Source organism: Trachypithecus francoisi, unplaced genomic scaffold, assembly GCF_009764315.1.
Source record: "Trachypithecus francoisi isolate TF-2019V2 unplaced genomic scaffold, Tfra_2.0 Lachesis_group2, whole genome shotgun sequence".
Classification (NCBI taxonomy): domain Eukaryota; kingdom Metazoa; phylum Chordata; class Mammalia; order Primates; family Cercopithecidae; genus Trachypithecus; species Trachypithecus francoisi.
Genome location: NW_022681465.1, coordinates 39,653,608 through 39,669,334, shown reverse-complemented (window position 1 = coordinate 39,669,334; position 15,727 = coordinate 39,653,608). Strand labels below are relative to the sequence as shown.

At 38.1% G+C, this 15,727-nt stretch overlaps 1 protein-coding gene and 1 long non-coding RNA gene across 2 annotated transcripts in view; one reads left to right on the top strand and one right to left on the bottom strand.

Moving 5' to 3' along the window:
* Positions 1–15,727, top strand: part of LOC117064887 — a 155,729-nt gene that overhangs the window by 82,381 nt on the left and 57,621 nt on the right. The window lies entirely within an intron of this gene.
* PCSK1 (proprotein convertase subtilisin/kexin type 1) overlaps positions 5,029–15,727 on the bottom strand; it is a 42,819-nt gene continuing 32,120 nt past the window's right edge. Inside the window, exons 10-14 of the mRNA XM_033179067.1 lie at positions 15,066–15,299; positions 14,002–14,159; positions 12,458–12,591; positions 9,905–10,066; positions 5,029–8,047 (exon numbers count right to left, since the gene is read on the bottom strand). Coding sequence (XP_033034958.1) covers positions 7,682–8,047; positions 9,905–10,066; positions 12,458–12,591; positions 14,002–14,159; positions 15,066–15,299 — 1,054 coding nt within the window. The 3' untranslated portion in view covers positions 5,029–7,681. The remainder of the gene's footprint in view (positions 8,048–9,904; positions 10,067–12,457; positions 12,592–14,001; positions 14,160–15,065; positions 15,300–15,727) is intronic.

Here is a 15,727-nt window from a genome sequence, read left to right as displayed (position 1 = left end):
GCTAAGTGTTCCTGGAAGCAGGGGATTGCTTATTAAGGCACCAGTTTGCAAAATTTGGAAGTAAAGCTAAAAAGTGAAACAGAGTGAAAGAGCAAAAAGATGGGGTTGGATAAACCAGTTTTAAAATTGTGGCTTAAGTGTACAACCTTTGGCAAATGATTTAACCTTTCCAAATCTCAGTTTCCATATATATATAAATACTTCACTTGTAGGATAATGCAAGCATTAGAAATAACATGTCTTATTCTTGAATTATCATTGTGAAAATATAGAAAATGTGTGCTTAATGCAAAGAAAATGTTCAGTTAACAAAAGCTATTCCTATTATTTCAAATAACAGAAAAGAATTTTCAGTAGATTCCTATGGTTCAGGAAAGCATACTCTGTTCATGGAGCAGAAGGGGCAGAGTGGATAATTCAAAGTGTCATGTATATTAATGCTATTGCCTTGCAAATTACAAGGCAGTTAGGACAACTTTATCTTCCTTCTCATGAGTTTAAATTTGTATTTAAGAATAAACATTTATTCCATGCTATAAATATCTTCTAAAGTGTCATGTCACCTTTTTTTGTCTTACTAATATAAGGCATAGCTTGGATGCTGGAATTACTGCCAGGTTAAAATCTCAGCTCTACTCCTTGCTATCTATATGACCTTAAGCAAGCAAACGAAACACATTATCCCTCAGTGCCTCACTTTTCCCATCCTCAAAATAAGGACAATAATATTATTCATCTCAGATTTGTTTTACAATTCTTGTGAGAATTTAATTAAACAATGCACTGTGCTGTGAATATAGTTAAGAAAAAAACTGTTTTATATTGTTATTGGCATCTCTATGCTTTAGAATTTTTTTTGTTTGAAAATTGTTACTCCAATTTCTTTCTGGTTGTTAGGAGAAATCCTTACCAACTGGATGTAAGACAAAATTAAACAATGATTTTCTTTATTCAATATCTTCTTTTCCCTCACTTGTTGCCTCTGGCTTTCCTTAGCCCTGGGGAACTGCCTTTTGAGTCTCACTGTCACTTCAAGGACTCCTCATTGCAGTTCAGTCTACATTGGTGATGATTAACCCGTTTCCAATGTGGCATTAGGAAAGGAAGGTTCACACTGGAATGACAATTCACGAGGCCACATGATCTTAGCCAGAGACATTTAACAGTATTTTTATCTTCTTCATCAATTCTTACATTTTCTCCTTTATTGGATTTGCAGATAAGAGCTACAATTTCAAATCTTTTTGGTTCTAAAGTCCATTTTGTTTCCATGACACCACAATAAAAACAGCAATCTCACAAACAATAAAAACTAACATTTACTGAATCTTTACTTTCTACAGAAACCATACTTTGCCAGGCATGGTGGCTCACACCTGTAATCCCAGCACTTTGTGAGGCCAAGGCGAGCAGATCACTTGAGGCCAGGAGTTTGAGATCAGCCTGGCCAACATGGTGAAACCCCGTCTCAACTAAAAATACAAAAATTAGCTGAGCATGGAGGTGGGCACCTGTAATCCCAGCTACTCAGGAGGCTGAGACAGGAGAATCAGTTGAACCCAGCTGCAGTGAGCCGAGATCACACCACTGTACTCCAGCCTGGGCAACAGAGCAAAACTCCATCTCAAAAAAAAAAAACAAAAACAAAAAAACAAAAAAACTAAATTACTTGTCTGCACTATCTTATTTAATCCTAACAGCAAATGCGTAAGAGGTAGACTTAATTGTTGTAGATGAGTAAATAAGGCCCAGAAAGGTGAGGTAACCCACTCAATGGCACATAGTTAGAAGGTGGTGAGCCTGGATTCAGATTCATTTGTGGCTGACTCAAGAGTCCACACCTCTAGCCTTTAACTTGTTAATACATTTTCAGACATTTTTGGCCCTTTAATGATTAGAATAGTATCATTTACAGCAACTGATTGAGAAAAGCTAAGGCTTGTGCCTTTTTGGTTTCTGTAAGTAAAAACAACATCAGCAGGTTCATGGCCATTCATTCATGTCACGAGAGTTTAGTAAATGCTAGTAAAGAATGACCAGAGCCAAGGGCCTAGATGCTCAGATAAACAAGATGGATTTGATCCACCCCTGAGAGGCCTGATGGGATGGATAGGATCTCGCAGGTGGGCTTTCTTCCTTCTAATTCTCTCTGGCAAGAAAATTGAAACAGCCCATAAATTTCTTTATTATTACAAACCTCTCTTAACATTTTGGGCTCAAAACTTATTCAAAACTGTTCAATAAGCATTTTCTTATCCAAAACAGACTGGCGTTAGGCACCCTACCGTGGAATACTCAAATGACACTCTTTTCTATGAATGTGACTATGAACTGAAAATTATCCATGATATGTGGGGAGCACTAGACCCTCCCCAAGAATGAGTTTGGGACTGAGCCCTGGTGGTGCCTGGAATAGGAGATGTGATGATGCAAGAAGTATTGTAAAGTATGTAAGATGGAACTAAGGCCGAAGGCTACTCTCCTCTCACTGAGACATCATCTAGGTTTATAAATCACCTGCCACTGGGGCTACTAGGGACAGGGATATGGGAAATGAAGGGATCAATCATGACAACCCTGCAGGAAGAAATTTGAGGATGTTTTCTTCTATCCTCTTCTAAGAACAAGAATTCCTTTTAAGATTGGGGGTCCCTGTTCAGATACATATTTAATGAAGATACTCTCAATATGGGGGTGTATAGAGATGGGATGCACATGGATCTGGAGGAGAGAGAAAGTGCTTTATGGCATTCCAGGCAAATTGCCTGACAGTGGCATGCATGGTAGAGAGAACCAGTATAGAAACCAGGAAAGCGGTCTCTGCCTCCCTGGCACATGCCATGAGAAGGAAGGGCACATAATGATTTCAGTCACCTCCTTTTACTGACACATTAATGATAGAGTAATGCTTATAAAATATGTACATATAGCAACAACATACAGGCTAGTTAGACTGTTCTCCTCAGCATGGCTCTGCTTCGTGCTATGAGTTGGCTGGGCTTGGTTCCAGAATGTGGTTTTGATTTGCATCTGGTTCATATACATCTGTTCTGGATGTAGGCTTAAGGGGCAGTAGCTCCTGGGGCACACTCTCCTCATAGCACTGGTCACTGAAAAGCAAGAGCCAAGCCAAACTGTGCAAGCACATTTGAGGTCTCTGCTTGCTTCACATTCATTAATATTCCATTGGCCAAAGTAGATTGCATGGTCAACATCAGTGGTCCAGGAAAGCATATTCTGTCCACAGGGGCAGAGGGAACAGAGTGGATAATTCAGACAATCATTTATATGAATGCTATAGCCTTGCAAATTACAAGGCAGTTGGAAAGCATTTCTCTTCCTCCTCATGAGTTTAAACTTGTATTTAAGAATTAATGTGTATCCTTTGCACACATGCATGTATTTGTGTTTGTACTCACAGCATGTACATGGTGACTCCAACAGTCACCAGATGGACATTCAAAAGAAAGTAGAGACCATCTATGGAAATTGTTTTATATACACACACACACACACACACACGACTATTTCTGTATATATATATGTATGTGTGTATATATATATATACACACACACACATATATGAAATTCAGCCTTTAAAAGGAGATCTTGCCACTTGCAATAAATGGATGACCCTAGAATATATTATGCTAAGAAAAATAAGCCAGACACAGAAAGAAAAATGCTGCATAATGTCACTTATATGTGGAATTTTTTAAAAAGTCAAATAAAATCATAGAGTAGAATGGTGGTTGCAGTGGGGTGGGAGAGGTAGGGGGAAATGGGGAGATATAGGTCAAATAGTATAATGTTGCAGTTATGTAGGATAAAAGTCTAGCAATGTGATGTACAGCATGAGGACTATAGTTAATAAAAAATGTATTACATACTAGAAATTTGCTTAAAGAGTTTTCTTAGCGTTTAGGTGCTTTTACCACAAAAGAAAAAAGAAAAAAAGGTAACTGAGAGAATGGATATGTTAATTCGCTTGACTGTAATCATCCTTTCACTATGTATTTATATATCACAACATCACATTGTACACCTTAGATATGTACAATCAATCAATTAATCGATTAATCCATGAAATGAAAATAGAGATATATCTTCAACTAATCCTGATGGAAAGAAGTCCTTCTGGAATTTCTGAAAGATCATTCTAGTTTGACTGAATGATTGTGACTTAGGACAAAAGAATGGATTCTGGGGAAAAACCAGTCCCCAAGGGGAAAAAGGTCAGATTCTGAGATGGTGGGTCGAAATTCCGGGAATGGAAGTTTGAAGCAAGAGAGAGACGTGGGCCTGAAGTTCGGAAATCAAAGTTGGGAATTGGGGCCTGGCACAGCAGCTGATGCTTGTAATCCCAGCACTTTGGGAGGCTGAGGCAGGTGGATCACCTTAGCCCAAAAGTTTAAGACCAGCCTGGGCAACATGACAAAACCTGTCCCTACAAAAAAATTAGCTGGACGTGGCGGTGCACACCTGTAGTCCCAGTTACTAGGGAGGCTGAGGTGGAAGGATTGTTTGAGCCTGGGATGTGGAGGCTGCAGTGAGCCATGATCATACCATTGCACTCCAGTCTGGGCAAAAGAGTGAGACTCTACAGAAAAAGAAAAAGTTAGGACTTTGAGGTTTCTAATGAGAGAAACTCTGGGAAGAATTTCACACTTAGCTGCTTTCCTGTGGCCTATAAACTAAGTCATATTTGGTGAACTGTTGGAAATCATTTCTCTTACAGGTAGTAAGTCCCTTTAGTTTAGTTTAGATAGTTTGTTCATTTCTCAACATTTCAGTTAAGGCTCATTCATACAGCTCTGCATATTGCCAGGGAAGTGAAGGATGGGCTAGAGAGGAAAATAAAACACACCTTGTTCAGGTAGATTCTCAAATTGACTCCTAGAAAGCCCAATTTCCTAAAAAGGAGCTAACTCCTTAATGTAAACTTTCAGCTTTTCTTTTGTATAGTCCATTTGGGAAACACAATAAAAGAGGGAGATCTTGTTGGTGGTGGAAACATGAGCTTTTTTCTTTTGACTTAGTGAGAAACAATTTATTTTTCTGATTTATAAGCATATTTTACATATTCTGGTCAATACATCAAATGTATAATGTGGAAGTTCCCTTAAGAATACCAAGACCACACATGTTAAACTCAGCTACACGTTGTATTAGGCTATTAGACAAATGTCACTTTTAATATCATAACACATACATGTACTTGTTTTCATTGATAGAGGAACATGCCTTTCAAAAATATTTTACTGGATGAAACTTTCTTATTCTCAGGAAAACTTTCGGTTCTTTAATATAATTTATTATGCTCTTTAAAATTCCGTTTGATAAAAGCATTGGCATATTATAAATACCTGTAAAGAAAATATAGTTTAAAATTTCAAGGGAAATAGTATATAAGTTTCCTCTTTTACATTTTCACAAAAATCCACACACGCACTAAGAAAGACTGACAAAACTGTTTTATATCTGAATATTAAACTCCAGGTTGGAAACAGTCAATATGATTTTATTTAAATATTAAAGCTTCTTCAGAGTGAACCTTTGGCTACAACCCAATGAGTTGGTTGGGGTTTTAACCCAGAAAATATTTTGTTAGGAAGAATCAAAAAGAAAGATTTATACATCTAGCACTAGATTGGGAATGGAAAAATGATGAGTTTTTAATACTAACTCTTTCATTTATTGGTCTCTCTGGGCCAATCTAAGAATCCTCTGGTCCTTTTTGGTTTTAATACTTTTTGATATGCTCCAATATTGGAAATCATATCTAACACTTTATATCAAACAATATATGAAACTTCCAAGGACAGAGTGATTCTGCAAGTCTTTTAGGAGAACATTCTCTGAGCATTATGGGCATTGCTCTGGAAACACCCTCGTTCTACACAAATTCAAGTGGTAGAAGAGCAGGTGAAAGTTTGTGTTACCAACCATACTTCAAACCAAAGCAAGTGACAGACTCTAGTGTTCTTTTCATGAAGCAGTTCAATGCCATGAATGGCCTTATGAAGTTCAAACTTCCACGGAAGAATTGCAAACAGCAAACTCAGTGGGAGAAAGCCAGCATTGTAGGTGACTGGAGACTTTGTGAGCATATTGAAAGAAGGAAGCTAGAAGATTAGTAATAAATGAATTAGTATTAGTGAGCATCCAGGTGAGGTGAGATTACACAAGCAAACTCATAATTATTATTGTACAGATCCTGCCTAACAGAAGATGCGGGTAGTTTTTTTCCTAATGCATTTACACTTTGTACACATTCGCTTAGTGTAGCAGTGGGCAAAATCAAATGCCTATTGGATACTGTCCAGCAAGGAATCAAGTGCCTGTTCTAGGTAGCATGGAGCAGGATGCCATGGAGACCCAGAGCTCATCTAATCAGGCAGCTGCTACTCAGCTCCGGCTAACTGTTGCCATGAGCAAAGATGGGTCCGAGAATCAGGTTTTACGTGAAACATCATATTTTCAATAACCACTCACATTTTAAAAACATTCTGCATACCAAACAAAATCTACCTGAGGGACATTTAAGGTCCATAGCCTGCCAGTTTCTGTCTTCTGATTTGAAACTTAGGAGCAATTTGATGAGAATTTGAACACTATTAGTGTTAGGATTGGAGAAGATCTTTTAGTATCAAGGAATAAACATTCAGTTTCAATGACCTAGGACACCCTGTTCTAATGAACACAGTTGCAAAAAAACAAAAACAAAAACAAAACTTCTCATGGTTTCTCCCTATTATGAGTATTTTTCTGTTATTACATTAGGTCTCCATGTGATGAGTGGTTTCCTGTTACTGTTGAAAAATTGTGACTAGGAATTTGCCAAGTCCCAAGTGTAAGATTTTTTCTGGGAACGTGGTATAAATCATTTCTCCCAACATTTATTTTGTGGCTGAGAAAGGAGACAGGTATAGAAAACTTTCAGAAGGAGAAATAGAGGAAAGACCAGGAATGCAGCACGAGTCATAGCCGCCTCTGGGTCCACAGACGCCTCTGGCACCACAGACACGGTGCACCAGGCAAAGAAGAATGTTCCAAAATTGCTCAAACCAGAGCATTCAGATTTCAAGGTCTGTTTCTAGATCTAAATAATCCAGCTTTTGCCCAACATGACCAGATTTTGACTACAGGAATGAGTGACAGTTTGGAATAGAAAGATCTAGGGAATGAGTCTTACAGTGAACTCCTTCATTAGACTTACCAAATACTGTCTTGGCATCAAAATTTGAAGAACCACATGGACAAGACAGGGAACAAGCAACAGAAACAGTTTCTGTCTCCTTCTCCTTCTTTGCAGATTATTTTCAAATTAATTGACATCCCAGGTTTTGTCTTTTCTTTTGAAAATTGAAATGGGCTCTAATGCAGTGTTCTAATGTAGTGTAAGAGCTTTTTGTCAACTGTGACTCCAGAAAGAACAAAACACTTCACTTGTGCAGACAGGAAAGATGTGTTTCGAAATACCTGTGATCAATTCTGGAAGTTGAACTTCCTGCTTGAGCTCATCCCCTTCACATGTATATTTTAGGGAGAAAAAGAAAAGGTACCACAAAGGATATTATAAGCATAAGAATTCGTGACAAAACAACCACTTCAGACACAGGCAAAATTTCAGGGTAAGGAAGAAGCATGAATATTTCCAAATTGGGACCACACACTTGTTTTAATTTTCCTCATTCAGAATGTCCACCAGAGCTTGAAGCAGCCGGTCATCTCTGTGCTTGTAAGGTTTAGTGTTATAAAAAACATCAACATAGTCATTATAGAGACTGTCTTCAGAGTCTTTAAGCTGGGAAGGTTTGTTCAGCTTTTCCAGGGCTTCATAGAAGTTTTCATAAGGGATGTTGAGCTTTGCACTTGGGGACTTCTTTGGTGATTGCTTTGGCGGCGAGTTTTTACTGAAAGCACTTTGTAGGAGTCGCAGCATGGCCTCGGAAGGGGCTCCCTCCTCCAGCTCATCCCTCCGGCCCCCGACGCTGCTGCTGCTAGGGCTTTTGGACACCAGGGTGTTCTCTTGTGTGGGCTGCTCCTGAAACACAGAATGCCATCCACAAAGGGAAGAAGGTTCATTATTTATGGCCAGGAAAGCTAGGTGCAACCCTAGCACAGGACCACCGCCTGCTGCTTGAGAGACAATGAGGGGAGGGGAGAGAGTTCAAGACTGGGAGCCAGATGAACTTGGGCTTCAACCCTCCTTTGCCTAACATCTGGGGTACCTTTAGCAACCTTTTAAATCTCCCTCCACTTCACTTGTCAGGTGGAATAAGAGTACCTCAATTTGTGGTGGTTTTGAAGACTGGATGAGACAGTATAGGTAAGTACTCAGTACATGTTGGTTTTCTCCACTTGTCAGCCTGATGTCATGGAATCCATTTTGGGAAGCAGAGGTTATCAAAATACCTAACAATTCATATAGGAGGCACCCACCAGTTGCGGTAGCATGGGAGTGCCTTCCTGGAGGCACTTGCTTTCAGAACTACCCTTTTGTTTGTTTGTTTGTTTGTTTGTTGAGACGGAGTCTCGCTCTGTCACCCAGGCTGAAGTGCAGTGGCGCGATCTCGGCTCACTGCAAGCTCCGCCTCCCGGGTTTACGCCATTCTCCTGCCTCAGCCTCCCGAGTAGCTGGGACTACAGGCGCCCGCCACCTCGCCCGGCTAGTTTTTTGTATTTTTTAGTAGAGACGGGGTTTCACCGTGTTAGCCAGGATGGTCTCGATCTCCTGACCTCGTGATCCGCCCGTCTCGGCCTCCCAAAGTGCTGGGATTACAGGCTTGAGCCACCACGCCCGGCCTAGAACTACCCTTTTGGTCACTGAGTTGTAAGAAGTGGTCAGGGGAGAGAATGAGGTGCTCGGCTGGGGAGCAGGAAGCCTGAGAGCTCAGAGAAGCAACGCTTGGTCAACTGCTGTGGAAGGGTTTCAATATTATAACAACAGAACAGAAGGGTCCTGTTAATGTTCCTTAAGGAATCTCAGAGTGAGAAACACTCTCAAGGTTAACCTGCTTCCCAGACTGTGAAGAAAAGTACTCAGGATGCAGGTCCTGAAGGGAAGCTGCTTTGAAGAATATAGATGGGACTAGAATTCAAGCTGAGGCCTTCACAGTTCATGTATAAGTTTCTTGAATAGGTACTTTGTCTCTGTATCTTCAAAACACCCAGCTCAGAGCTGGACCTATTCAGAGCAGGGCATTCTGAAAATTCTGAAAACCTACCTGTTACACCTGAGGCACTGTGCTAGATGCTGGGATATAGAGACAAAGAAAATGTGGGGTTTTCCCACCACCCGAAAGAAGGAAGCCAGGAGCCACAGCAGGCTGAGACCCAGGAATGTGAACGACTTACTTTAGCTATCCTCTGCAATTTTTTGAGAAAAAGTGTGATCTATTGCTCTCCTTGGTGTTGCCAAGAAGTGTCAGTTAATGAATTAATAAAAAGAAGCCTACCTGATTTGGCCATTTGAGCCTTGTTTTTCTTTCTGCAAAATGGATACATGAATGTCTATCTTTCCTAGGTTATAGGGATTATAGGTTAATGAGACAATGCGGAAAATGCTTAAAAACAAAGTGCAATACAGATGTTAGATACAGTGATTGTGCATAAAGACAACTTTTTTTTTTCATTTGATATCTGTCAAAAGTGGGGAAAATTCATTTTAGGAAATTTAATAATTTTGAATTCATTAACTGTGATTTCTAAGTTCTGGATAAAATATCAAATGAAAAAAATCAGTTTTATCCTATGGAAAAAAATAGTTTACCACTGTCACTTCTTTTCCTCCCCATCCATGTTTGACTTATTTCCTGCTTGGAAGTTGGGTACAGCTTCACTGACTACATTGTCTGCACCAGTTTAAAAGAGAACATGCCAAGAACAGAGTCAGACAGACCTCCCCCGGATCCACCATCTTCTCCACCCCTCTTCTGTCATTCTGAACGGTGTTGTAGGACGTGTACACACGAGGCTGCTTCATATGCTCTGGCTGAGAAGAGGTCCCATGCAAAATCAGCTTCCAGTTCACAATTCTTCCTTCATTTTGAATTCTTCCAGACTAACAAATAAGCACACCTATATTTAGTATGTGTTTTGGATAATACAAAACAAACTCATTCAAAATAGCTAAGAAGGGTTTCATTGTAAAAATCTAATTTTAAGATTCTGTGCATTTCATGTGAAAGAAATCATTGGATTCACTCTTGCTATGAAAACTGACAATTTGTAGGTTCAACAATTTAAAAACTGATTGCTTCATAATCAAACATTTAATTTAAAAATCAGAACTCTCTATGTAAATCTTCTTTTCCATATTGGATGTTTTCTTGAAGAGCTGACTGTACCTTCTATAAATATAATTATATTTCCCAATTATCAACTTATAGAAACATTCCACTGGGGAAAAATTCAGCCTCTATGGAGTATTATAAACAACCCCCAGCATTAATAAGCCCTTAAAAATTGTGTGGCACATATGCACCGTGGAATTCTATGCAGCTATAAAAAAGAGTGAGTTCATGTCCTTTGCAGGTACATGGATAAAGCTGGAAACCATCATTCTCAGCAAAACAACACAGGAACAGAAAACCAAACACTGCATGTTCTCACTCATAAGTGGGAGTTGAACAATGAGAACACATGGACACAGGGAGGGGAACATCACACAACGAGGCCTGTCAGGAGGTGGGGGGCAAAGGGAGGGATAGCATTAGGAGAAGTATCTAATGTAGATGACTGGTTAATGGGTGCAGCAAACCACCATGGCAAGTGTATACCTATGTAACAAACCTGCACATTCTGCACATGTATCCCAGAACTTAAAGTGTGTGTGTGTGTATATATATATATACACACACATTTTATATATATATACACACATTTTATATATATATATACACATTATATATATATATAAAAGAGGTCTATAAAGTTCAATGACAAAAAATACAATAAATAAAAGAGGTATATAAATTCAGTTACAAAAAAATGTATATTTGTGGGAATAGTCATAATTTTCAGAGGTTCAACAATTATAAATAATGTGTTAAAATCTAAAATATCTTTAAAAATCTAGAAGTGTAAGGTCAGATTTTGCAGACTTGACATGAAATAAATCCCACATTGGTAAATAGATTTTCTTAGTTTTCTGATGGTGAAATTGAGCTGAAGAATAGAGGTCAAGTTCAAGAACAGGCCCATATACTAAGAATATTTTTTTTTTTTTGCTCTATGAGAGCAGGACATTTTACAACTTCCATTTCTAAATCAAAATTTTAGCAGTCTTTAGGAGAAAGCTATCCTCAGAGAAAAAATGTAACAAATGACTATAGAATTTGTATTAATTTAATTGACATCTCCAGGAACTTTAAATAATTTCTTTTCAAAAAGTTATCTAGGCTGGGTGTGGTGACTCACGCCTGTAATCCCAGCACTTTGGGAGGCTGAGGCCGGTAAATCACCTGAGGTGAGGAGCTTGAGACCAGCCTGGCCAACATGATGAAACCCCATCTCTAGTAAAAATACAAAAATTAGCCAAGCATGGTGGTGGGTGCCTATAATTCCAGCTAGTCAGGAGGCTGAGGCGGGAGAATCGCTTGAACCCAGCAGGCGGAGGTTGCAGTGAGCTGAGATTGTACCACGGCACTCCAGCCTGGGTGACAGAGCAAGACTCCGTCTCAAAAAAAAAAAAAAGTTATTTAGGCCTATAATTCTACACTGCTGATATTTATTACACCTTTGTCTCAGAATAACTCAGAGCCAAAACATTATTCATTTATATTCTCACCTACAGAGAATGTTGGAGAAATGATGCAAAAATAAATAATTAAGCTATATTTGACTTTTTTCTAACTTTTGCTCTGTCATTTTATTTTTGTGACTGTGTGTTAAAATTACAGAAGGATGTCAAAGAATGTTAGTAAACAGAATGAAAAAGAAATGAGAAATGCTTTTCAGTTTGTTTCATGACTAAAACTGTTTTAAAAAGTCACATTAAATAAGATATCTCTCCAAACATGAAGCTACGTCTAAATAGCTACTGCAGAATAATTGTAAGTGTGCCTTTAAGATGTGACCCTGGCAGAATGTCACACCAAAGTTGGTCTGAACATTTAAGCATGTTTGTAAATATGGTTGGTTTTGTTGGCTGAATAGGTCAGATGGCTGGCTGCATGCAGACATGGGAACCCCTGGCTTTGTCCCACAGTCTGTCACATTGTTTATATAAGTGTTTTTTCCCCTCTTATAGTATGGCTGGTGCCTAATCTTCCTTTTTGAATATTATCTACATAACCAAACAGTCAGGGCTTGAAACATCTACTTTTCCCTTACTTCTACTAAGAAGGGGTATAATTCTTCAGGGCCCTAATTAATGATGAAATCAACCTTAAAAGTGCTTCAAAGTGTTTAAAAGTAAGTTACGTTTTTTCATCCTCTCATTCACACTTACCATATCTGTAATTTGCAAAGTCCAAGTACCTATAGGGTTCTCTCCCCATGTATGAACAGACATGAAGTCCCAATTCTTAAAGCCATTAGGAGATGTATCCCGTTCTCTTTCAGCCAACAGCACAGTGCTAGTTCCTATGAAACAAATACAAGTTTAATGAATGTCCTAATAGTTCTGACAGTATGATACACTCTAGCATCTGATAACTGAAAATAAAAGCTGAAAAAGATGAGTTCTCCTACTTTTCTTTCAGTATAAGACCAGGATAGAGACACTCACAAGGAAAAAATATGATGTTTTTATTTATAGTACTTTGCACATTGCCTGGCATATATAATAATGAATAACATTATTTGCCTCAATAAATATTGTGGAAAAATAATGCATGAATGAATATGTTGACTAAGGTTTATTTAAATAAGGAAAACTCAGCAAACTACATTTATACATTGAATTAAAGAAGAGAGTAAAAAGTCTAAAAATATTTTAATGAAACTATCATTTCTGAAGTGTGAGAGTAAATCTTGAAAATTTAGTAGGTGCCTGACGCCATAATGATTTAGACATAAAAATTATTATTTAATTATATAATCATTAATAATAATTATTATTTAATTATTATTAATTCCTTAAAGATATATTAATTTAACAATCTCTTATATTAAAAGACAAGATTACCTGTAAATTTTCAAGTCCAAGCCCTCTCTAGATCAATTAATAATAGTTTTATGTGGAAGGGTTAAATAACTGTAGGTCTATCAATTTAAAAAGTATACCACCAATATTTCAGGTTAATTCCAATACATCTAGAAAGCATAACTTCAAAATTAACAGAGCCTATTCCAAACCTCTAGCAGTTAACATTCAGGAGGAAGATCGTAGAGATAGCTCATCTTTCCTCACATATCACCCACAGAAACCAAATTTAGTCAGTTGAGTCCTACTAAAACATAAAGAAGTATTGGGACTGCTCCTCCTAGTTAGATTATGGCTTATGGTTCATGAGTCCTTTCCCATCCACTATCTTATCTGAATTAGTGCCCTTGCAGGAAAAAGCAAGCGTTCGTATAGCTTATAAAATGGCCTTATTCATGTTACTATGGTAAATTTGTTAATCTTCTGAATCTCCTCTAATGGATCTGAATTCCCAGTTTTCAACGGACTCCTTGTATGTTTTGGATATATCTGTGAGTTTGATTAATTATCAGAGTAACTTTCACTAATTTGTTATCTGAGAGAAAAGTGATAGGTCAGTAAAATGGAAAAGTAAACACAGTTTGAAAATGCATGACTTTGGAAAACTATAATAATTGCCATTATCTGAATGGGCCTCATTCTCTGCTTATCAAAGGATCAGTGGGAATGGGCAGGGCAGAGGGAGATCTAACACCAAGAAAAAGGAAAAAATAAGCATGTTTTTTAAGACCTGAAAATATCTATTAGGAGACTTTGTTCTAAGAACAAACAAAAGCAATCAGTTAATTGAATTATTCAACTTACACTTAAAAATTTAAATGGCTTAGAACATTTTTCTTTTAATTTACCAGCAGCAGAAGTAAGTGTGACATGAAGGTCTCCTCTTCGGGAATATTCAATTGTTGCTTCAAATTGCACATGCTCCAGGGACTTGATGGCATTTTCTTGTCCTTCACAAGCTTTTGTTGGAATTTCAATGATAACTTCTCCATTAGCTTTCAGGGCTCTAAATACATTAAAGAATGAGCATTGAATAAAGTATATCCAAACTTCCTTGCATTTTATGCATATCTGTACACGTCAATCTTGACTAGATCAACTAAGCTTTTTGTCACTCCCTGTGATGTGTAGAACCCAATTCAGAATTAGGTATACATGAATTTAATGCAAAGAAAATGGTAAGGGACACTAATACTTAAATACAATGCTATTTGCTGTGGAGTCAAATTCAGGCAGATTTATTGTAGACCCGTCAAAGAGACCCACTTAAGAAAAAAATTTTATCTAGAAGGCTTTCTGAGGTATGTCCCAAGTCTCCCATCCTTGGATATTTTGTGTGAGCGGGTCTTCAGTATTATTTTTATGGCCTTGATAGAAATTACAAAACACTCATAGCAGAAATTTCTTCTGTGACAAGATGTGGTGTGCGAGAGGGAGTCTATGTAAGTGTATGACAAAGAATCCTTCATGGAAGAAAACCCATGAATCACACAGTACTGTGGCATGAAGCAAGGTGATTTTGCAAGCAGATTTTGGGTAAAACTGGTTGGCAAGTACTGCATTTCATCAACCCTAAGATGCTTTTTAAAAAATAGTTAAACTTTGAATTTAGAATGAATCTTAAAGCTGGTGGTTGGTTGATCACAGTTTAATTGACAATGAAACAATGATGCATCTTAGATTGGGTGCTGTGTGGTAGGTAGGCTACAAGAGGAAAATGCAAATGTGTTAACATGGTTTCTAGAGCTTTGGTCTCTCAGTGAATCCCCATGGAGACCTACAGAGAACACTAGAAAACTCCACCTCCATCTACTTCAGAAGGGTAGGTACAAAAAAACAGGCAGAATGGCAAACACAGTAATGAAATTGTGCCACGAGCACACATGTGTTTAAAATTCCAGGAGATATTTACCTGGGCTCAAAGTCGTTGTCTTTTACAACACACTCTTTCTTCTCAGGCACACTCCTCCAAGTCCTGGGATCAGCTAAATCCACCAGAGCTTTGGCATTTAGCAAGCCAAATCCAAATCGACTATTCACCATCAAGCCTGCTCCATTCTTTTTCCATCCAGGGTTATTGGCCAGCGGATCATACTCAGAGGTCCAGACAACCAGGTGCTGCATATCTCGCCAGGTGAGATTTGGGCTGGAGGGGAAGTGACCCAAAGTGTCTTTCAGAGAGAAATGAAGTTTCCTTGCAAAAGCAAGTGCTAACAATAAGCATCTCCATTCAGGGACTATGAAGTGCATTTTGCTATTGTAGTTATATTATTCTAGGGTCTATTACTGTTTATACATCTTTTCATTCAGAATTCAAAATACAGTGCTGAAAACTTCTCCCTGTAACATGTAAGTTATGACTTCTCTCCACAGCATATAAGCTTTTACTATGAGTAAAATTCAGTCCTCAGCAATATAGAAGTATAAAACTTTGTCCTTAATTTCTAATTACTTCCATTTAATTGAGCAAACATTTTATAATGGTAACACTTTCTTTATGCCCTCCAGCCTCATTCTGTCCATTAAAAGCCTTAGCACTTTCAGCATTATGAACCCACAGATGGGGCCTTGACT